Here is a 22,001-nt window from a genome sequence, read left to right as displayed (position 1 = left end):
GACAGGCAGGCAGAGACAGACCGACAGACAGACAGACAGGCAGGCAGAGACAGACCGACAGGCAGGGGCAAAATAAAGAGAGCAGAGACGATGATACTACATGAACACATTTTTATTGCAATAGCTCTATCGAAAGCAAAATAGTCTGTTAAATAGAAACACTGCAAATGCTGAGAACCCCCTTGGCTAAAGCCCTTCCATTTCCCCTTTCCCTCCAGAAGAAAAGAGAGAAAAAAAAAAAAAACTGGGGGAAAAAATTAAGAAACAAAAAGAGAAAGCGCCACAAGGCGCAATTAGAACATGGAAACCATAGCAACATGAGGGTCTTTCTATGTACAGGAGGATGTTCCACTAAGAACATCGCTTTTTTTTGTGTGTTTTTTGTTGTTTTTTTTTTACAATAATATCTTCTCCCCCCCTCCCATCTTTTTATTTGTTGTAATTACTCAATCATTTTTATTTTGTTCTCATTTAGACTGTCAGCAGCAGAGGAGAGTTATGAACAAGCCTGCCCACGTCCAAAAGTTTGAAAACTTCTTAAACTCTTTCCTTTATATGTTGAACTACTGACAACAGCATTCAAATTCTGAAAATGAAAGAAAAAGAAATTATATATTTAACACAAGTTGCCGTCGTCGACCTCGTTGTTGTCGTCGTCATGGTAGCAATCAACAGCATTCCAAATCATTGTTTTTTTTGTACTACACAGCAGCAAATAAAATGTAAGAGTTACAAAACATTATGCAGAGTTTTTAATTTTCAGTTTTTACAAAAACTGCAAAAAGTGCAGTTCTCCCCTCTCCCCTTTACCGGTGAGTCTTTTTCTGAAAAACAAGATGAACAAAAGAAACTCCTCTCAAGTTCAATCAAAACGTCAACACCAAAAAATATTATTTTTTTCCTCTGTAAACTAGATACAAAAAAAAAAAAAAAATGAGGTTGCATATTGATGCAGTACCTTTGAAGTCCTTGGTGTGTGTGTGCGTATGAATTATATAAATTATTTATCCACTTTCCTTTCCAGGTAAATCAAAAGAGGTTAATCCCTAGATGTAATCAATATATAGTTAATTAATTGGTGATCAATCAGATCAGTCACATGAGCAGATGATGTTCCGTAATGAGAGACGCCCTAACTGGCTTCATTGATTCATTGGTGACAGTTGGTGGACTGGAAATTTGAATTTATTTGAAGGAAGGAAAGAAAGAAGGGAGGGGAGGGGGGGGGAGGGGATTTCCAGTCCTGGGGGCTCCCAGAGCCCCTGAACCTATTCTGCAGGGTTACTGGTGTGTGTGTGTGTGTGTGTGTGTGTGTGTGTGGAAATGTGTGCATGGACGTGTGTGTGTGGGCGTATGTGTGTGGACATGTGTGTGTGTGTGTGTGGACATGTGTGTGTGTGTGGACATGTGTGTGTGTGTGTGTGTGTGGACATGTGTGAGTGTGATCCATGTGCTGGCAACTGAGGGAGTCATTACATATTGTTAACAGGGACTAAAGCAGCCTGTCACACACACTTTAATTCACACCATTCTAGAGAAAAAAAAGGTACCGTAAGTTCTGTCTTGTATGCGGACCAGCACCATCTAAACCCGAATAAAAGCAATCAAAACACTAAAGCGTCATGTAAACAGTGAAATGTAACTGGGAAACACCAAACCCACAGTGGCAAAGTAAAACAGGACCTTGTTAGCAACCAGGCTGGATGCTAGTAGCGCTAATGCTAGTGAAACTCTATGGGAAACTAGCCTCCGGTTAGCCTCATTGTTGCATGTGTGTACCATACAGCATCGTAGAGTTGGATGTATCATTTTGGCTCAATTCTCAGATTTAACGTGTGCTTCCTGCACGGCAGCCAATCACATCAGAGCACCGGGACATCTCCAGCCAATGACGTGGTGGCTTGACGTGGATCAGTCGCTGTTGTGTCAAAAGTCTTGTTTTGCTACCGAGCCAAAGACTCAACCAGCTCACAAGAGAAGGAAACAAAACGAAAAAAATAAAATAAACGAAAAATTAATTATTTTAACCCCCAAAAAGTTGAAAATGAGTCTAATAGAACAGCATAGAACGCCAGCGTCGACTCCTTTGCCTCTGTTGTCGTGGCGATGTTCCTGTTGCTGCTGTCGGGGTTGAGAGGGGCGTGGCTCCCGGACATGGGGGGGGGACATGACATCACAGGTGGGAGGGGCCGATGATCACAAGCACATGGTGGCGCAGGAGAGAGTGTGTTCTCTATCCATCTAGTCTGAGAGAGAGAGAGAGTGAAGGAGAGAGAGAGTGAAGGAGAGAGAGAGAGAGAGTGAAGGAGAGAGAGAGAGTGAAGGAGAGAGAGAGAGGGAGAGAGAGATTAGCATTCTTGTGGGCATTTATATCCATGTGTTTGTGTCCCTGAGGCCTCCATAGATCCAGTCACCCACCTGTAGCCCACCCCTTCCCCCATCCCCCTCCACCCACACACCTCTCTCTCTCTCCTAATGGTTGTGCTGTGAGGGGGAGTGAGGCTAACCCAGGCCCATGGAGAGCAGAGCAGTGCTTTGTTAAACACCACAATAGTCCAAACATCACAATGGCCCTGCTTAGAGAGAGGCTGGGTGGGCTTACACTGGCTGGCCGGCCAGACACACACACACACACACTTGGCTGTTTGTTATGGAGGGAGATGGTAGAGAGGGTGACAGATAGACAGAGACAGACACAGTGAGAGAGAGAGAGAGAGAGAGAGAGAGAGAGAGAGAGAGAGAGAGAGAGAGATCCGGTCTTTGCCTTTGACCATAACAACTTCCTATGGACACCATCCCTGCAGCCTCATCTGACCTCGGTCACACACACACGCACGCACGCGCGCACACACACACACTCCACTCTTTGAGATAGAAGTCCTTTTATAAACAGAGATCCTGCAATATTGCCATGAAAAAGACCCATGTTGACACCCCATGAGAGATTCTGATTCTGAGAGCAGAGATAGCACGCGTTCCAGAATCACAGGCACTATGTCACTTCAGACGACCAATCATCGTCGAGACCCACTGAGACCAACGACAAATCAAAACAGACGCTGCGACAAAATCACGAGATCCAAACACACCCGAGCCAGGAACACGTGGAACAAGTGTCCACGGAGGTGAGCTCCTCCCCTCCTCACACCATAGCACACACACACGGAGAGAGAGGGAGGGAGGGAGGGAGGGAGGGAGGGAGGCGAGGGAGGGAGGGAGGGAGGGAGGGGAGGGAGGCGAGGGAGGCGAGGGAGGGAGGGAGGGGAGGGAGGGGAGGGAGGGAGGGAGGGAGGCGAGGGAGGGAGGGAGGGAGGGAGGGAGGGAGGGAGGGAGGGAGGGGAGGGAGGGGAGGGAGGGGAGGCGAGGGAGGCGAGGGAGGGAGGGAGGGGAGGGAGGCGAGGGAGGGAGGGAGGGAGGGGAGGGAGGGAGGCGAGGGAGGGGAGGGAGGGAGGGAGGGGAGGGAGGCGAGGGAGGGAGGGCGAGGGAGGGAGGGGAGGGAGGCGAGGGAGGGAGGGAGGGGAGGGAGGCGAGGGAGGGCGAGGGAGGGAGGAAGTGTGGGGGCGATGGGGTCGTAGTACAGTGGAGTAACAGGAGAACCTGCCGGAACAACAGACAGCTAGCTACGTGTGTGTGTGTGTGTGTGTGTGTGTGTGTGTGTGTGTGTGTGTGTGTGTGTGTGTGTGTGTGAGAGTGAGTAAGACAGACAGGGAGAGAGAGAGCCTCAAGCCTACAGGAGAGACCAGCACAGTGTCAAGAGTGCTGATTCAGTCACAGGCAGCACTCCCTCACAGAGAAAGAGAAACACAGACAGACAGTTACAGGCAGACAGTAACAGACAGGTATAGACAAAGGAGAGCGTGGTGGAGGCGTTGTGATCTGATGGAAAACTGTAAACCTGCTTTTGTCAGAGAGCCTGATCATCCTAACATCTGTCCATGTATTTATACATGTTCCCCCCCCGTCCTCCCCCCCGTCCTCCCCCCCTCCCACACACAGGGTCTGACTGGCACACACACACACACACAGGGTCTGACTGGCACACACACACACACACAGGGTCTGACTGGCACACACACACACACACACACACACACAGGGTCTGACTGGGGCACACACACACACACACACACACAGGGTCTGACTGGGGCACACACACACACACACACAGGGTCTGACTGGGGCACACACACACACACACACACACAGGGTCTGACTGGGGCACACACACACACACACACAGGGTCTGACTGGCACACACACACACACACACACAGGGTCTGACTGGCACACACACACACACACACACAGGGTCTGACTGGCACACACACACACACACAGGGTCTGACTGGCACACACACACACACACACACACACACACAGGGTCTGACTGGGGCACACACACACACACACACACACAGGGTCTGACTGGGGCACACACACACACACACACAGGGTCTGACTGGGGCACACACACACACACACACACACAGGGTCTGACTGGGGCACACACACACACACACACAGGGTCTGACTGGCACACACACACACACACAGGGTCTGACTGGCACACACACACACACACACACAGGGTCTGACTGGGGCACACACACACACACACAGGGTCTGACTGGGGCACACACACTCACTATCGTCACTATTGCATAAACAACTTTCTCGCTCTCACTCTCTCTGACACTGGACACACACACACACACACACAGGGATCTTGTTACCAGTCCAGTCGTGTTACAGCCTGGCAGAGACCTGGTCCTCATAAATACATGTCAGGCTGAAAATACATCCAATAAATATAGACCCTGGAGAGGAGGGCAGGGAGGGGGGGGGGGGGGGGGGAAGAGACGAGGGGGGAGGAAGGGGGGGGGGCAGGGATGCCAGGAGAGAGAGTGGTGGGGGGGCGGGGGAGGCCATAGAGGCAAGGTAAGACAGAGAGGGGGAGAGAGAGAGACACATGGGGACAGGGGGAGAGAGAGAGGGGGAGAGAGAGAGACAGAAAGGTTGCATTCTGGGGTACGTCCAGGTGTGCAGATAGCTTTGGGCAGGACCACAGACAGGATGGACATTCCTGAGGGATGATGATGCATTTCCTGTTCCCCTATGTGATGCCCAGACCTGCTGGGCCAATTCGGTTACATCAAAGAGAGCCTGCATGACACACACACACACACACCTGGATACAGATGCATACTGTATAGGTGGCCAGTCTCTCTCACACACACACACACACACACACAGGTGTATTTTCAAATTCACTCACTCACACACTCTACAAACTACATCAGCCTTTATAGAAACTTAACTTCGCCCTCAGCTTACCCTTAACACAGTCGACACTGTACACACTGTTAGGTATGTTGTTTACTACATTCTATAACAACACACACACACACACACACACACACATTACTCAATCCCTGCTGGCATGTTATCATTAGCTGAGTGAATCAGACCCACTCAGACTTGAAAATACATCAAATGAGGTAGTCAGAAAGAAAGAGAGACAGAGACAGAGAGAGAGAGAGGGAGAGGGAGAGAGACAGCGAGAGAGAGAGACAGCGAGAGAGAGAGACAGCGAGAGAGAGAGACAGCGAGCGAGAGAGCGAGACAGCGAGCGAGAGAGCGAGAGAGAGAGAGACAGAGCAGAGGGCTGGCAGTCCGCTGGACAGACAGAGGAGTGTGTGAGTTAACATGACTAGAACCACCGAGCAGACTAGGCCAGTCTACAACATTCCTAGAACCCAGCTGGCCCATATGTCTACATTACATTACATTTAGTCATTTAGCAGACGCTCTTATTCAGAGCGACTTACAGTAAGTACAGGGGCATTCTCCCCGAGGCAAGTAGGGTGAAGTGCCTTGCCCAAGGACACAAGGTCATTTTGCACGGCCAGGAATCGAACCGGCAACCTTATGAATAATATCCTGACTCCCTAACCGCTCATCCATCTGACCCCTACAGCACAGTGCATGTTCTACCTCCAGCCATGCTAGAACCCAACATACCTTCAGCCATGCTAGAACCCAACATGTTCATCTCTCCAGATGCACCCTGGTAACAGCTGTCATGCAGGAGAACCTGAGACGTACCCCCTGCTCTGTTCTCACACACGCACGCACACACGCACGCACACCCCTTACAGCTTCAGTAGTGTGTGGGTTTTGTCACATTGCCACCTGGTACAGGAGGACAGCAGGTGAGAACTGAGGTGCCCTCTGACATCATTATCACCTTTAACACTGCAGTTAACACATTCTGGACATGCCACTACGCTTAGTGGGCAGTTCTCACACACACACACACACACACACACACACACACACACACACACACACACACACACACACACACACACACACACACACACACACACACACACACACACACACACACACACACACACACACACACACACACACACACACACACACACACACACACACACACACACACACACACACACACAATAGCCTGAAAATGCTCATAGCCTGCACTTATCAGGGCCAATCGCCAATTGCCGTCAGAAGGTTACCCCCCCCCACACACACACACGCGCAGAACTTATCCTAGACTTTTGAGATTCATTCCATGACTCTTCCAGGTCTTCCCTGACCCTGGCTGAAATCCCACAGAGCATGTCTCCTGAGCCGCTGATTGGAGGATCAGAAGGGTTCTTACAGCATTTGCTGGTCAGAGAACCGCTCTGTGTTTGCCAGCCGCATTGGAAAGGAACTGCTTCACTAAATCTGTTTGGTTCGAGCAGACCAACTGCATGTTACTCCAAGTGTGCGTCAGCACCGATATCCACACCTCGCTGTGCAACAATTAAATTAAGAAAACTCACAACCTCAACTGTGGAGGCATGTTCTTCAGCAGTGTAGATGATGTCAGACACACACAGCTCTTATTCTCTGTCAGAAACACACACAGACAGCTCTCTTAACTATCTTATAGACAGACACACACACACACTCAAGAGTTCTAGTAGAAACACGCGCTCGTGCGCACACACACACACACAAACACACACAGGAACAGAGTCTGCAGCAAAGATGCCTCTATTTATAGGTGTGCACACTCTGGAAACTGACAGGAGATTTCTGGCGGCTTCTTCTTGTGCACCGTTTTAGATATTCAGCGGCAATGATGTCGGAAACACACACACATCTCTTACTCACACAACTCCTAACCTGTCACAGTTACACACAAACACACAGCTCTCTTACCCAGAACAACCCCTAACCTGTCACAGTTACACACACACACACACACACACAGCTCTCTTACTCAGAACTACCCCTAACCTGTCACACACACACACAGCTCTCTTACCCAGAACAACCCCTAACCTGTCACACACACACACCTCCTCCCAGGCCTTACCTTTCGACGTGGCCGTCACCCCGTCCGGTTTGGAGAAGTCGATGCTGGCGTACGCCCCGTTCTCCGGTAACGGCAGCGCCCCGGTCGGAGACCCCGTCCTCCCGTCCCGGTGACTCCCGTTGAGGTGCGGCGCGGCGGCGGGCGCCGCCTCGTCCCTCAGCTCCAGAGCTATATAGTTCAGCCCGTTCTGGTGGCACACCCTCCCTCCTCCAGAGGGGGCCGTGCCGGCGGGGACCAGGCCCACATCGGAGGCCCCTGGCTGGGCTAGGGGATCGGCGAGGCCCCCTTGGCCCTCGACGCACATCCAGACGCTGTCGAAGGAGCCGGAGGCTGGCCAGCGCGAGGCCTCGGGGGGGTGGTGGGCGCCGTTGGGGGCGGCGGGGGTGGGGGAGGATGGGGGGTGGGTGGAGGCGGACGGGGGGTGGGTGGAGGCGGAAGTGAAGGTTTCAGAGCTGTGTCTTCTTCTCCCCTGAGGGTCGGCCCGCACCACCTTGGGCGGCTCCGCCTGGGGGCTGGAGGAGAGGGGGGCAGTGGGGGTGGAGGTCGGGGCCAGGGTGAGGGCCTGGTAGTGGCCCTCCATCACGCACAGGTGCTGGAGCATGGCCGTGGGGCTCCGCGACCCCCTCGCCCCCTCGCCCCCGCCCAGCCCGAAGGTCATGTCGGTGTAGTCGTCACCGCCCGACTTCCAGTGACCCCCGGAGGAGTGGGCCAGTGCCCCGGAGGCCGCAGCCAGGGGTCGGATGTAGCTGGGGGGGTTCCAGGGGGCCACAAGGGAGGGTCGAGGGCTCTGGCTCTTGGGCACCACGTCCACGCTCATGTAGTCCTGCTGGGGGGCCGGGGCCTGGGGGGGGGAGCGCTGTGGGTCCCCGGGGCCTAGCGAGGGAGCCCCTTCCTGGGCAGAGAGCGAGCAGGAGGAGGGGTACTGGTCCCCGAACTCAATGTTAATGTACTCCCCGGGGCTGGAGGGGCCCTCGGTTGCCGCGGAGACGGCGGCGGCGTGGGCGGGGCTGCCGTTGGCCGACGCGCCGCCGCCGTCTCCCGGGGACCCGTGGAAGCTCCGCCTGCCCAGGGGAAGACGGTTGGGTCGTACCACACGTCGGTCGACCCCCGTGACGTGCTGCGCCCCGTACGGGGGAGGGGGGTGAGACGGAGGGGTGCCACCCGCCATCCCGCCCCTCTTCTCCGGGGTGGAGGAGGAGGCGGAGGACGAGGCGGAGGAGGAGGAGGAATACATCGGTTTGGCCGGCGAGCACATGGGGACATATTCCCCCAGCTCCTTCTCGTCCCGCTCCCTGGCGGGGGCCTTGTAGGAGCGGGGGAGGGAGAAGTAAGGGCTGTAAGACTTCGGCGTGTCCGGGGTACTCAGTGCAAAGTAGCCCTCGTTGGAGACCTTCCTCCCCCCTCCTCCTCCAACGCTGTTCGACATATCCATGTACTCCCCGTTCTCCGGACGCTCGCTAGCGTTAGCGCTAACGCTACCTCCGGGCCCCCCTGCCGTGCCGCCGCTGCTCTGGGGGCTGGGAGAAGCCTGCAGCGGGGAGGACAAGAGCCCTCCCCCAGGTAGCATCATCATGTAGCCGTGGGAGTCCGTGGGCTGGGGGTGAGGGTGGGGGGAGCGCCGGGAGAGGACGGGGCTGTGGAGCAGGGGGGAGGAGGAGAGGCGGGGGTGAGGGTGGGAGGAGCCAGGTTGCATAGGCATGTAGTCGGGGGGGGGCGCGTCCCTGGGCGAAGCCGTGGCGACGCCGCACGTCATGGGCACGTAACCGCTGTCCTCCGTGGACGAGGAGGTGGGGGCGGGGTGTAGGCGGGGCGGCGCCGGGCGGTTCTGGCTGTGCTCGGAGCAGGAGCTGTAGTCGGAGCGGAGGGAGGACGAGGAGGACGAAGGGGGCCGTCCCAGAGAGAGGCCCTCCCCCATGCCCTCGTCCTGCGAGAACGCCGTCTGGGTCATCTTCTGGTACACCGCCACGCCACTGGCACCCCCCGCCGCCGGCCTGGAGAAGGAGTGGGTCCGCCTCCTCGCGGACGACGAGGACCGCTCGTCCTCGGCCGACGCACCCTCGTCTCTCGCCGTCTCGGCCCCGCCGTTGCCGGCGGCACCGAACACCTCGCGGTGCCAGCCCATGGCCATGTAGTCGTTGAGGCAGTTCTCCTCTCGGATGGGCGGCGTGTTGCCCAGGGAGTCCGGGGTGTTGGAGCGCACCCTGAAGTAGCGGAAGTCCCCGGGGCTGGAGCCGTACTCATCGGAGGAGTTGAAGCCGCCGTCGGAGGGTGAGCCGCAGATGGAGGCGGAGGAAGGGCGGGTCAGCGTGTCGGACACGGAGCCGTGGCCACTGCTACTGGACACGCTGACCGGGCTGGTGGCCGAGGGGAAGTGCGACACCGGGAGGGAGGCGGAACGCGCGTGGTAGGTGGAGCCCGGTAAGGCCCGGACGTAACGGTTGCCGCTGCTACCGCCTCCTCCTCCTCCTCCGCCGGTACCGGTGGAGCTCCCGGTGCTCCCGGCCCCGCCCTCCTGGCGTCCCAGGTGGAGCCGGGCGGAGTTGAGGTGGACGAGGCTCCCGGTGACGGAGCGGAATGGCCGGTTCATCGTCCCCTCGCCCTCGCTGGACGTGCGGAAGCGGTACCCGCTGGCGCCCGTGCTCTTGCTGGAAGGCGGAGTCCCGACCACTGACTCGGTCCGCGAACGGCGCTGGAGGCCCGTCTGGCTCGGCGGCAGGTTGCCTAGGTGACGGCGGGTAGTGATGAAAGCGATGGGGTTGGTTCCCGACGACTGGCTCTTGCTCCTGGGGCGAAACTCGGAGAAGGCCTTTAGGGCCTTCATGGTCTCCAGGATGGTCTCGTGCATGTTCTGGGCGACCACTGAGTCGTCCACGTACATCCATATCTCCCCGGGTCCTATGGAAGAGGAACGACCCACCTCGATGAAGAAGAAGCTCTCGGAATGCCCGCATCGCCGGATGTTCATCAGCTGCAAGTTGACGCACGGGGTTTCGGAGTTGAGCTTGACCAGGTGAATCGTTTTGGTAGAGAGGCATAAACGGTACACGCCTGTGAGGTTTTTCGTCTGACCCAGTCCTTTAGGCTTCACGTGCACTTGCCACACCTCCTTGAACACCGTACCGGGGGTGACGGTGCCGTAACCGTCATCCAGATCGTCAGAGTCCAGGTGTCCCCTTTTCCCCTCACTCATCAGTTCGCTGAGCGCTACGTACCAATCTTCTTGCTCCTGCTCGTTTTCGGCCACGATAGCAAAGTACTCGTCCTTAGTGTACAGAGCAATGAGGTGCTTGTTTTTCGAATCCGCCCTTTTGTTCACGGTGAAACACTGGTAGAGGTAAATAACCCGTTTAGGGGGAGATGGGGCGACCGCACCGCTAGCAGCGGCCGCGGCAGCAGACCGCAGGCAATTCCGGAATTTCTTTTCACTGTCATAGTATTCCAGCCGGCTGGGGCCTAGATTGCTCGCAGCCCGAAGCACAAAAAACCTCTTGTGTCCATGCTTCTGCTTTCGCAGGTAGCCACACTTCCGAATATCGTCCACAACGTCTGAGGTAGAGACGCTGACGTTAGCACTAGCGGCTATCGAAGGGGTGCCGCTCAGGGACGCGGCGTATGCATGGCTAGTGGTAGCAACGGCAGCTACAGGGTCTTCGTGTACAAGGTTCAAAGACGAAGAAGAGGATTTTCTTACCGGGGACTCCTGAATGTGTTCGCCGGAGAGGTGTTGCTGCTGGGCGGCCTGGCAGTGGTGAGCTAGTGGGTGCTGTTGATCCTTTGGCTGTATGGTCTGAGGGTAAAGAAGGTGGCCGCTGTGGTGATGGTGGTGATTCGAGGGCGGCAAGTGTTGATGGAAACGGGAGCCGCCGCCGCCGATATTAATTAACGGAGAAGGGGGTTCCCCGACCGAGGTGTCGCCGTTGGCCGCAGCAGCGGCTGGTTTCGTACCGATTGCCCTTTGCTCCAACATCAACATTGCGCCCCGGCTCTCCTGGTAATTCGTGAAATTTGCCATTAGAGAACGCTATCAAAGGCCAGTCTATCTAAGCAACCGTGTGGACCAAGTCCCCATTCTTGTTTCGGGAGGCAACGCTCCGGAGTCCCCGCTGCACGGGCTCGATGTTAAAATCCAAGCAATCCCTTATTCCGTTACAATGGCCCGAACCTCCTTCCGATTAGAACCAAAAAAAACGGTATTCCAATATGGGCTTTTACGAAATAAAGCCCACCGTTTGCAACATGACCACGTTCCCCCCCGGTTCTATAATCGGTAGAATCCGAGCTAGCTAGCTTGACTACCAGGCTGTTTGCCCCTCTGTACACATCTCTCTAGACCAGAGCACAAACAACACGTGACCTGTGCGTCAGCGACTAGCAGGAGGAACAAAGGGCCAGACGGCGATGGCCATTGGCTAAGTGGTGAGATTGACGCCCAGTGACAGGGTATTAAACCAATCGCAGAGGTCTATTAGTGTTTTACGTCAATACGATTGAGCAATCGAATTGCACGGAGTTTCACTGGAGTCCTAGGGGGCGGGTTCGTTTAGCCTCAGATTGACTTTTGACTAGCCAATCATTACAAAGATATCAATAGGCGTTTGTTTAAACTCAGCCCCTCAATGGAAAATTGTTTTGACTGATGGTTTGTAAATCCAATCAGCGTTGGGCCACATGGGCCATTGGCTGTGCTGTTTTGGTCTTGTACGAAGGTGAACCCCCCTCCCCACCTCCGGTACAGGGTTAAAGTACGACCAGACACACATCTCAGATCAGTTAATCACATGGTCTATCCCACGGCAATCGACGGGATTAAGATATGGTAAACTGATTCCAGTACAGCAGAAGGCCACTTCGAGAGACTTGGCATTCTCTTACATGTCACATTCTCATGTTCAGTGAAGACTCTAACACACACACACACGCACACGCACACGCGCACACACACACACACAGTGTGTATATAGTGTTATACTAAACTGCCATATTACATATCCTATAATGAAATAACTGTAAACCTTCTAAATGTAATGCCGTCTGACACAGAAAAGGAGAAAATGAAATGTGTGTGTTTGTGCGACCTGGGAAGTATGTGGGCTGGTCACATTGACCTTAAATGAGTTGTAAAACATTAAAGTCATAGAGGCAGATAAGGAGACAACTGAGCGCGCGTGAGTGTTTGTGAATTAGGTGTGTGTATGCTAATGTAGCGTAGTTTTCTACCAGTGCCGTGTAATTAGCCTGGCTTCTCTCACTAGAGAGCTGTTCTACATGTAGAACTACTTATCCTGCTGTACACTCGCGTACAGTCCCTGCCGTGTTTGGTTATGTCTCGTTTATGCACATTTCTGAGGCTGCATAAAACTTGACGGTTATCTTTCCCATTATATTATACATTTTAAGAAAACATTATTTCTCTTGAGTACTGAGTACTGTAAAGAAGGAAAATGTTTTTAACATATATGATTTTATCTTCACCCCCTTGCTAATCCAATACCATAATGTCTGTTTTGTCGTATTGGAGTGGTATCGATTGCAGACAGATTTTGAAGGGAATCTGCAGCGCCATCTGCTGGGCACGGTAGCACATGACACCAACTCCACAAGAAGCAATCCTTGTTTATTTATTGGTAGACCATATAATACAGAAACATATCAAACACACACACATCCTTCTGTAATTGTTTGAGTTATATACAACCTGCATTTGAGCTAATTTGAGGACAATACCTACCTACAATTTAGAGATATATAGTACAGTATATTCATAAAATAGAAAGTTATTTATTTTATTAACAGTTCCCCATGCATACACAAAATTGCACCTAGAGTGCCCCTATATTACATATTCTTGTTATCTAGCCGCCCTGTCAGTCATCTTGTATGATAATCTGCCACAGCTATTATATAGACAGAGTATGAGCAGGTTTAAACAGGGATTATAATCTGGTGAGGAATGACCGACGTGTCCTTCCAGTGGACCTGTTGGCCAACTTCCTGTTTGACTGACTAATTAGCTAACTTCTTCGCTGGCTAGCTGCCTAGTTAGCCGACTGACTGCATGACTGGTAGGCTGGCTGACTACCTCCTAGTGCAGTTTAATCGCAGACATCTAACTCACCATCTGATGACTCGATTTAACCACCAGAAGGCCCTGTTGGTCCTAGAAAAACCCTACAGCGGCAGTTAACACGATAACCCAAACGCATCGCTTGTAATACTTTGTTACACAGTGCCACACACAAACACGTCAGAAAAGGGGTCTCCAATACTGTTTCTGGCGAGCAACCAGAACATTTAAAACAATCAGAACTTTAAAACACTAGTTTCGGAACTGTAAAACCACCAGTTTTCTAAATTCTGTTCATTTAGAGCAGTGGTTCTTAACCCTGTCCTCAGGGAACCCCTGTCCTGCATGTTTTAGATGTTTCTCGGCTCCAACACACCTGATTCAAATGCCTGCTTGTTTCCAGGCTTCTACAGAGCTAGATAACAACCCATTTATTCGAATCAGGTGTGTTGTAGCAGGGAAACATTTAAACAGGGGCAGGGGTTTCCCTGAGGACAGGGTTAAGAACCACTTATTAAGAGGTAAAAATGACTCACTTTGGGATGGACACATTTGTGTGTCATACATCTAAGTCGCCACCTACCATCTACTACTAAGAGCTATCGGAGAGAAGTTACTTTAGGTTAAATAAACACAGACATGCCACCGTCTATAAGCAACACAGCATGACTCATGTGAGCGCATGAAACTTGCTGACTGGAGGAGTCAGTAGGTCAGGTGTTTGAGGCAGAGGAGGAACAGGGAGAGGAGGAAGTGAAAGGAGGAGAGAGGTGAAAGACTGAACGAGAGAAGGCAGAGAAGGAAGGATTAGAAAGAGGGGAAAAGGAGACAGAGGGATGTGAAACTGACAGTATGTCTTTCTTATCCCCCCTCCCCTCTTTTTTCTTCCTTCCCTTCGCCTCCTCCTCTCCATGACGACGAAGACGACGGCGAAGACGCTCCTCCGCCGCGCTGACGAAGACCGAGCACGACCCGACGACCGAGCCGCGGCGAGGATGACGACCACGGCGAGGATGAGGGCCGCGGCGAGGATGACGACCACGGCGAGGATGAGGGCCGCGGCGAGGATGACGGGGGCGATGAGGGAGGTTCAGTGGTGCAACAGCATGACCTCGTTGCCCTCGTCCACCATGGTGATCTGGGCCACCTGCCGCACCGTGGAGATCTTTCTCACCGCCTTGTGGAGCATCAGCCTGAAGTCCTTGGACATCTCGGGTCTGGAACACACACACACACACACAGGCCTTGTTAGGATCTCGGTCTCACTCACCTCCTCACCAACACCCCTCACTGCGTTGACGTGTTCCAGTGACTTCATGAGCTTGTCCCCTTGGGACGTTCGGAGCCAGCAGCCTGATGTAAAGCGAACGGGCTGAACGCATGTTTTGAGGGCGCGCAGACGGGTGCGTCACCGTGGGAACGCAGACGGGTGCGTCACCGTGGGAACGCCCACGCGCGGAAGCAGGACGGCACCCATCTGCTTACCTGGTCAGATTGGCAGAGCACTGATTGGTTGAGGACTGATTGGCAGAGCACTGATTGGTTGAGGACCGGCAGCCACAGCATGAGGGGTGTGTCTCGCGTCACACAGTGTGTCTTGCACTATATCAGGTAAATCAGGTAAACTCTCAAAGTAGTAGGACCGAGTGTGTGTGTGGGGGGGTTTTAGTGATGGAGGTGCAACTTAACTTGTAAAGTAGAAGAACTGAGTTTTTTGTTGTTGTCAGTAAAACCAACAAGTCAATATGACTGGGAAAAGCCCATCCCCCTTCAAAAAGAATAAAAATAAAAATAAAATGTTTTATTGTGAAAAGTCTTTCACAATAAAAGTCCCCCCCACCCCCCACCCCCCTCTCAAAAAGAAACAAGAAAAAAGGCCAATAAGATCAACCCTATAACCTAGTAATGTTATACATTTTCCATGCATAACATTACCTTCTGATAATGATCGTCAGTTATTCTTCTTTGCAAGCTGTTGCTGTTTCTCCATTTTCCGTCTCTTGTACTGGGCTATCTCTTCCATCTGTAGCCCGTGGGGCACTTGCCTGTGGAATCAGCAAGAGCTGGGATCAGCAAGGCAAACACACACACACACACAAAGTCACACACACACACACCGTCACATGTGCAGTCCCTCGCTCAGAGATACATGCAGACACACACTGTTACACAGACCCAGTCACACACACAGCCACAAATGCACAGTACACATTTACATAACAAGCCAGCACACACACACACACAGCGGGGGAGACAGGTGATTGGAGGGAGACGGAAGAGAGGGGGAGGGGCGGCAGTCCTTACCCTGACTTGAGTTCAGGAGGAACAGGGAGGGGCTTGGTGAAGCCTGTTCTTCCTATCAACCAGTAGGTGTCCTCCGTAACCTTCCCCTGGAGACAGAGAGAGAGAGAGAGGGAGAGAGGGAGGGAGGGAGGGATGGAGGGAGGGAGGGGGAGAGAGAGAGAGGGATAGGGAGAGAGACAGCATGAGAGGGAGATGGAGAGAGAGAGATGGATGGATAAAGAGATAGAGGGAAAGAGATGGACAGAGACAGAGATGGGGACAAATCATTGTTAGACCATTGTGGTAGTAGACTGGGGTCAGGGGTCAAGGTAGTGGTGTGAGGGGTCAGGGGTAAGGGTAGTGGTGTGAGGGGTCAGGGGTAAGGGTAGTGGTGTGAGGGGTCAGGGGTCAGGGTAGTGGTGTGAGGGGTCAGGGGTCAGGGTAGTGGTGTGAGGGGTCAGGGGTCAGGGTAGTGGGAGGGTCACCTTCAGGTTGGTCTTGCCCCTCAGCTGCACCTGGTAGCCAGCCTGCAGCTCCAGCAGGATCTTCACTGTGCTGTTGTGCACATGGATCCTGTAGGCTGCAGCACAGGGTCAACACAGGACACACACACCTCACACGCATGCTCCCACACACGCGCATGCTTGTACACACACACACACACACACACACGCGCTCAAGGTTCTTTGCCGACATGAAGAGGACAGTAGAATCTGATCATAGAATCTGCAGTAGATGCAGAATAGTGTGCAGGTGTGTGTGTGCAGGTGAGTGTGAGCAGGTGTGTGTGTGCAGGTGTGTGTGTGCAGGTGTGTGTGTGTACAGGTGTGTGTGTACAGGTGTGTGTGAGCAGGTGTGTGTGAGCAGGTGTGTGTGAGCAGGTGTGTGTGTGCAGGTGTGTGTGTACAGGTGTGTGTGAGCAGGTGTGTGTGTGCAGGTGTGTGTGTACAGGTGTGTGTGAGCAGGTGTGTGTGGATGTGTGACACGTACGCATCCCAGTAGACTCCATGCGGGAGGCGGTGTTCACCGTGTCTCCAAACAGACAGTATCTGGGCATGGTGAGGCCCACCACGCCTGCCACGCACGGCCCTGCACACACACACAGAGAGAGAGGCACACACACACAGAGAGGCACACACACACACACAGAGAGAGCACACACACAGAGAGAGAGGCACACACACACACACAGAGAGGCACACACACACACAGAGAGAGAGACACACACACACACACACACACAGAGAGGCACACACACACACAGAGAGAGACACACACACACACACACACAGAGAGGCACACACACACACACAGAGAGAGAGGCACACACACACACACAGAGAGAGGCACACACACAAGTTTCAAGCTCTTAGTGAGATTCAACCTTGAAGACTCATCCAGAAATGTAGCTGCTTTAGTGTGTGTGTGTCCTACCAGTGTGCAGGCCAGTGTGTGTGTGTGTGTCCTACCTGTGTGCAGGCCAGTGTGTGTGTGTGTGTCCTACCTGTGTGCAGGCCAGTGTGTGTGTGTGTGTCCTACCTGTGTGCAGGCCAGTGTGTGTGTGTCCCTACCTGTGTGCAGGCCAGTGTGTGTGTGTGTGTCCTACCTGTGTGCAGGCCAGTGTGTGTGTGTGTGTCCTACTTGTGTGCCAGGCCAGTGTGTGTGTGTGTGTCCTACCTGTGTGCAGGCCTATGCGTATGCGCACAGGGACGTCAGGCATGTGTCTCATCTTGAAGGTGCCCACAGCACTCAGGATGTCCAGTGCATGTTGGAGATCTCCGCCGCGTGGCGGTTGCCGTTGGAGTCGGGCAGACCAGACGCCACCATGTAGGCGTCCCCTATCGTCTCCACCTGGGGGGAGTGGGGGGAGAGGGGGGTGGGTGGAGGGGGAGGTTGAGAGGGAGGGGGGGGGGAGAGGGGGGGGTGGAGGGTGGAGGGGGAGGGGGGGGGTGGAGGGGGAGGGGGGGTGGAGAGGAGAGGGGGGGGGTGGAGAGGGAGAGGGGGGGAGGGGGGAGAGGTGGGGGTAGGAGAGGGAAAGAGGAGGGGACACAAGAGTGAAGGAGAGAAAGTTTAGTGAGGAAGCGAGGGAGAGACACCCACACCAACCCTCACACACACACTCTCTCTCTCTCGCCCCCTGCACCTTGTAGACGTCGTGGTTGCCTATGATGGCGTCGAAGATGGTGTAGAGGTCGTTGAGCAGGTCCACCACCTCGATGGGCTCGCTGTTGGCTGAGATGGTGGTGAAGCCCACGATGTCGCTGAAGTACAGCGTCACGCTGTCAAAGTACTCAGGCTCCACCGTGCGGCCCACCTTCAGGGCCTCCGCCACAGACCTGCACACACACGCCAGGGTCAGCATGGGGCTACACGGTGAGAGAGAGAGAGAGAGACGCAGAGAGAGAGAGAGAGAGAGAGAGAGAGAGAGAGAGAGAGAGAGAGCGAGAGACACACACAGCGAAAGAGAGAGACACAGAGAGAGAGAGAGAGAGAAGAGAGAGAGAGAGAGAGAGAGAGAGAGACGCAGAGAGAGAGAGAGGGAGAGAGAGAGAGAGACGCAGAGAGAGAGAGAGAGAGAGAGAGAGAGAGAGAGAGAGAGAGAGAGAGAGAGAGAGAGAGAGCGAGAGAGACACACACAGCGAAAGAGAGAGACACAGAGAGAGAGAGAGAGAGAGAGAGAGAGAGAGCGAGAGCCAGAGAGACACACACAGCGAAAGAGAGAGACACACACAGAGAGAGAGAGAGAGAGAGAGAGAGAGAGAGACAGTAAGAGACATAGAGAGAGACACACAGAGAGAGAGAGAGAGAGAGAGAGACACAGCGAAAGAGAGAGACACACAGAGAGAGAGAGAGAGAGAGAGAGAGAGAGAGAGAGAGAGAGACACAGTAAGAGACATAGAGAGAGAGGGAGGCTCACGGGGGCAGCATCTGTGTGAGCAGCTTCTCAGTCTTCTGCTTCTCTATCTCCAGCTCCTCGGTCCTCTCCCTGATCAGCTCCTCCAGGTTGGAGGAGTACTGCTCCAGCATGCGCAGCATCGAGTCGATGATGTTCGTCTTCTTCCCCTTGTTGATGTTTTTGAACTGGGGGGGGGGGGGGGGGGGAAGGTGTGTTGAGACACAGGAGAGGACGGGAGAGAAAAGAGGAGAGAAGAGGAGGAGAGAGGGGGAGAAAGGGGAGAGAGAGGAGAGGGGGAGAGAGAGGAGAGGGGGAGAGAGAGGGAGTTGGAAGAGATTAAGAGAGGGATGGAGAGAGGGAGTGAGAACAGTAGAGAGAGAGGTAGAGACTGGAGATAGAGAGAGGTAGAGAGACAAGTGAAGACTGGAGAGAGCGGTAGAGAGAGAGGTAGAGACTAGAGAGAGGGAGAGGTAGAGAGGGAGGGAGTGTGTACCTGGTCGAAGATCTCGTCGAAGACGGGTCTCTTATCTGGCTGTCGTTCCAGCACTGCTTCATGAGCTGGATGCACTCCATGGGAGCGTAGTCTGGGGGAGACCAGGGGCCGGCACAGGGGGGGGGGCCTGCGCACCTTCTGGATGATGTCTGCAGGGGGCGGGGGGGAGGGGTTAGGATCTGGAAGAGCGTTGCTGTTCCGGGAGTCAAGGACATTCGAAGGAGCTCTCTCGGACGGCTGAGCTGGCTTGAATGTTTTTGATTGTGTTTACCTTTAGTCTAGTCTAGGTTTGTGTGAGTGTGTTTGTGTGTATGTTGAGGTGTGTGTGTGTGTGGGGGGGGGGGTGTGGTGTGTGTGTGTGCTCGTACCTGTGGCAGAGAGCTCCAGCATGCAGAAGGGAGGGCCCTCATGACCACTTTCCTGCATGATGATGGCGAAGCTGTAGACGTCGCCATGGAGACTGCCCTTGAAGCCAGGGATCGGACCTCGGAGGATCTCTGGAGCCGTCCACAACAGCTCTGCAGTGGAGAGGTAGAGGGGTTTAACACACAGACACACACACATCTATTCCTAACACACACACACACACACACATACACTCCAACATAGTCACACACACACACAACACACATCTATTCCTAACACACACACACACACACACTAACATAGTCACACACACACACACACATCTATTCCTAACACACACACGCACATCTATTCCTAACACACACATCTATTCCTAACACACACACACACTCCAACATAGTCACACACACACACATCTATTCCTAACACACACACACACACATACACTCCAACATAGTCACACACACACACACACAACACACATCTATTCCTCACACACACACTCCCACAAAGCCATACTTACACACACACACATCTTTTCTCTCACACACACACATGCACTCCCACAGAGCCACACACACACAGTCCCACGCCCACACACACACACACAGTCCCACGCCCACATACACACACACAGTCCCACGCCCACAACCACACACACACAGTCCCACGCCCACACACACACACACAGTCCCACGCCCACACACACACACACACACACAGCGCTCACCCTCTGGAGGGGGCTGCTGGTAGGGAACTTCTGGGTCTCCAGGACCTCGTTGTAGCCGTAGTCTGTCACCTTGAGAACTAGAAGCGCCCGTCCACAACACAGTTCCTGGACTTCAGACGGCCGTGGTACACGTTCCTGTGGTGGAGGTACTTCATACCCTGGGGGAGAGGGGGGGGGGGGGGGGAGAGAGAGAGGGGGGGGAGAGGAGAGTGGGGGGAGAGAGGGGGATCACCTCTCCATTCCTCATCCTTTACTGCTCCTGCATCCCTTCATCCATTCATGCTTTCATCCATTTTTCCTCTCTCACCTTTGATCCTTCCCTCCACCCCTCCCTCCCTCCTTCCCTCCACCCCTCCCTCCCTCCCTCCACCCCTCCCTCCCTCCACCCCTCCCTCCCTCCACCCCTCCCTCCCTCCCTCCACCCTCCCTCCCTCCCTCCACCCCTCCCTCCACCCCTACCTCCCTCCCTCCCTCCACCCCTCCCTCCCTCCCTCCACCCCTCCCTCCCTCCCTCCACCCCTCCCTCCACCCCTCCCTCCACCCCTCCCTCCCTCCACCCCTCCCTCCCTCCCTCCACCCCTCCTCCCTCCCTCCCTCCACCTTGATCAGGTCCAGCAGCAGTGAGGACTTGAACATCCAGTCCAGCTTTACATCGTCGTTCACCAGCAGTCCTCCATGCTGCCACGGGAACAGTACTCCGTTACTATGGCGAACACGCCGCAGTCGTGAAAGAACCCCAGGAAGAGGTTGATGTTCTCGTGGCGCATGTCCTTCATCTGGAGGGTCAGAGGTCAGGGGTCAGATGGACGTTTAATTTTCTTTCATAATTGATTTATTATTTTATTGTTGCTGTTTATTTGTTTATAGAAGTTATGAACATAATTCAGTGTTTCTTTATGTTGGGTGTTTGTGTTGCGGAGTGTTGTGGTGTTGTGTAGCGTGTTGTGTAGCATGTTGTGTTTGACCCACCAGTTCAAACACGTCGCTGGTTTTGGGGTTGATGTTCCTGAAGGTTCCATTGGGAAGCCTTTTCAACCACGCCCAAATCACCCTTTTGATGTAAATCAATTAATTAAACAGTAATCAATTAAGTTTGGGAACTGTAGGCTTATCAATGTGGTTATATTCAGATCGTCAGAGCAGCCAACCAATCAGGCGCCCTTCCCACCTCGTAGATGACCACGTTGGAGTTCTCGTGCGTGGCAGGTGATTGGCTGGATAAGGGGGACTTGACGCTGTGTTCCGAGACGCTCCTCCGGGGGTCGCTGGCCTTGCTGCTTTCCAGGCTCAGCTTCTGGGAACACATGACCCCACTGTGATGTCATAACCACACCCTCGTCAGAACGACCACTGTGATGTCATAACCACCCTCTCGTCACAACGACCACTGTGATGTCATAACCACATCCTCGTAAAAACGCTGACTAATCAATGAGTAGACGCCATTTAGTAACCATTTGATTGTTATTATCAGTAGTTATTTAGTTGATTGTATTAGTTTTGTTTTATAGTTTGTGGGCACTGGGAACACACCTCACTCAGGTTGATTGAAAGTGTACACAGGACAGACCTTGTTGCTAACGAGACGGGTTGATGAAGGTGACGTCATCCAGAGTCAGCAGGATCTTGTTGGGCCCCCTGACCAAACGAATCTGGTTGATGCGTCGCCTAGGTAACGAGAGGTCGCCCAGAGGTCAAAACAATGAGGGGTTGTGAGCGTCTGTCTGTGTGTGTGTGTGTAGCTGTGTGTGTGTGGTGGGGCATCTGCAC

General features: G+C 53.8%; 2 protein-coding genes across 3 annotated transcripts in view; both read right to left on the bottom strand.

The window, feature by feature from the left end:
• Positions 1-94: 94 nt before the first annotated feature.
• LOC134009655 (insulin receptor substrate 2-B) lies at positions 95-11,742 on the bottom strand. Of its 2 annotated transcripts, none has more exons than XM_062449226.1 (2): positions 7,400-11,742; positions 95-2,246 (listed from the first exon to the last, which is right to left on the bottom strand). In XM_062449226.1, the coding sequence occupies exons 1-2, from the start codon at positions 11,409-11,411 to the stop codon at positions 2,242-2,244; spliced, it is 4,017 nt and encodes a 1,338-aa protein (XP_062305210.1). In that variant the 5' UTR covers positions 11,412-11,742; the 3' UTR covers positions 95-2,241. The 2 variants fall into 2 exon arrangements, with proteins under 2 accessions (XP_062305210.1, XP_062305209.1); XM_062449225.1 differs by having other exon boundaries at positions 95-2,241.
• Positions 11,743-14,540: 2,798 nt separating this feature from the next.
• gc2 (guanylyl cyclase 2) overlaps positions 14,541-22,001 on the bottom strand; it is a 15,970-nt gene continuing 8,509 nt past the window's right edge. The window contains 9 exon segments of the mRNA XM_062449095.1: positions 14,541-14,680; positions 15,399-15,508; positions 15,768-15,853; positions 16,232-16,326; positions 16,737-16,835; positions 17,424-17,510; positions 17,513-17,597; positions 17,890-18,082; positions 18,664-18,827. Of these exon segments, the coding sequence (XP_062305079.1) occupies positions 15,415-15,508; positions 15,768-15,853; positions 16,232-16,326; positions 16,737-16,835; positions 17,424-17,510; positions 17,513-17,597; positions 17,890-18,082; positions 18,664-18,827 (903 nt within the window). The 3' untranslated portion in view covers positions 14,541-14,680; positions 15,399-15,414.

This window comes from Osmerus eperlanus, chromosome 23, assembly GCF_963692335.1.
Source record: "Osmerus eperlanus chromosome 23, fOsmEpe2.1, whole genome shotgun sequence".
In the NCBI taxonomy this organism is placed as follows: domain Eukaryota; kingdom Metazoa; phylum Chordata; class Actinopteri; order Osmeriformes; family Osmeridae; genus Osmerus; species Osmerus eperlanus.
This window is presented reverse-complemented; position numbering and strand designations above follow the sequence as displayed.

What these genes read in the sequence shown, in the direction of transcription:
- LOC134009655 (XM_062449225.1), bottom strand. Translation starts at nt 11,411, where the DNA reads ATGGCAAATTTCACGAATTACCAGGAGAGCCGGGGCGCAATGTTGATG.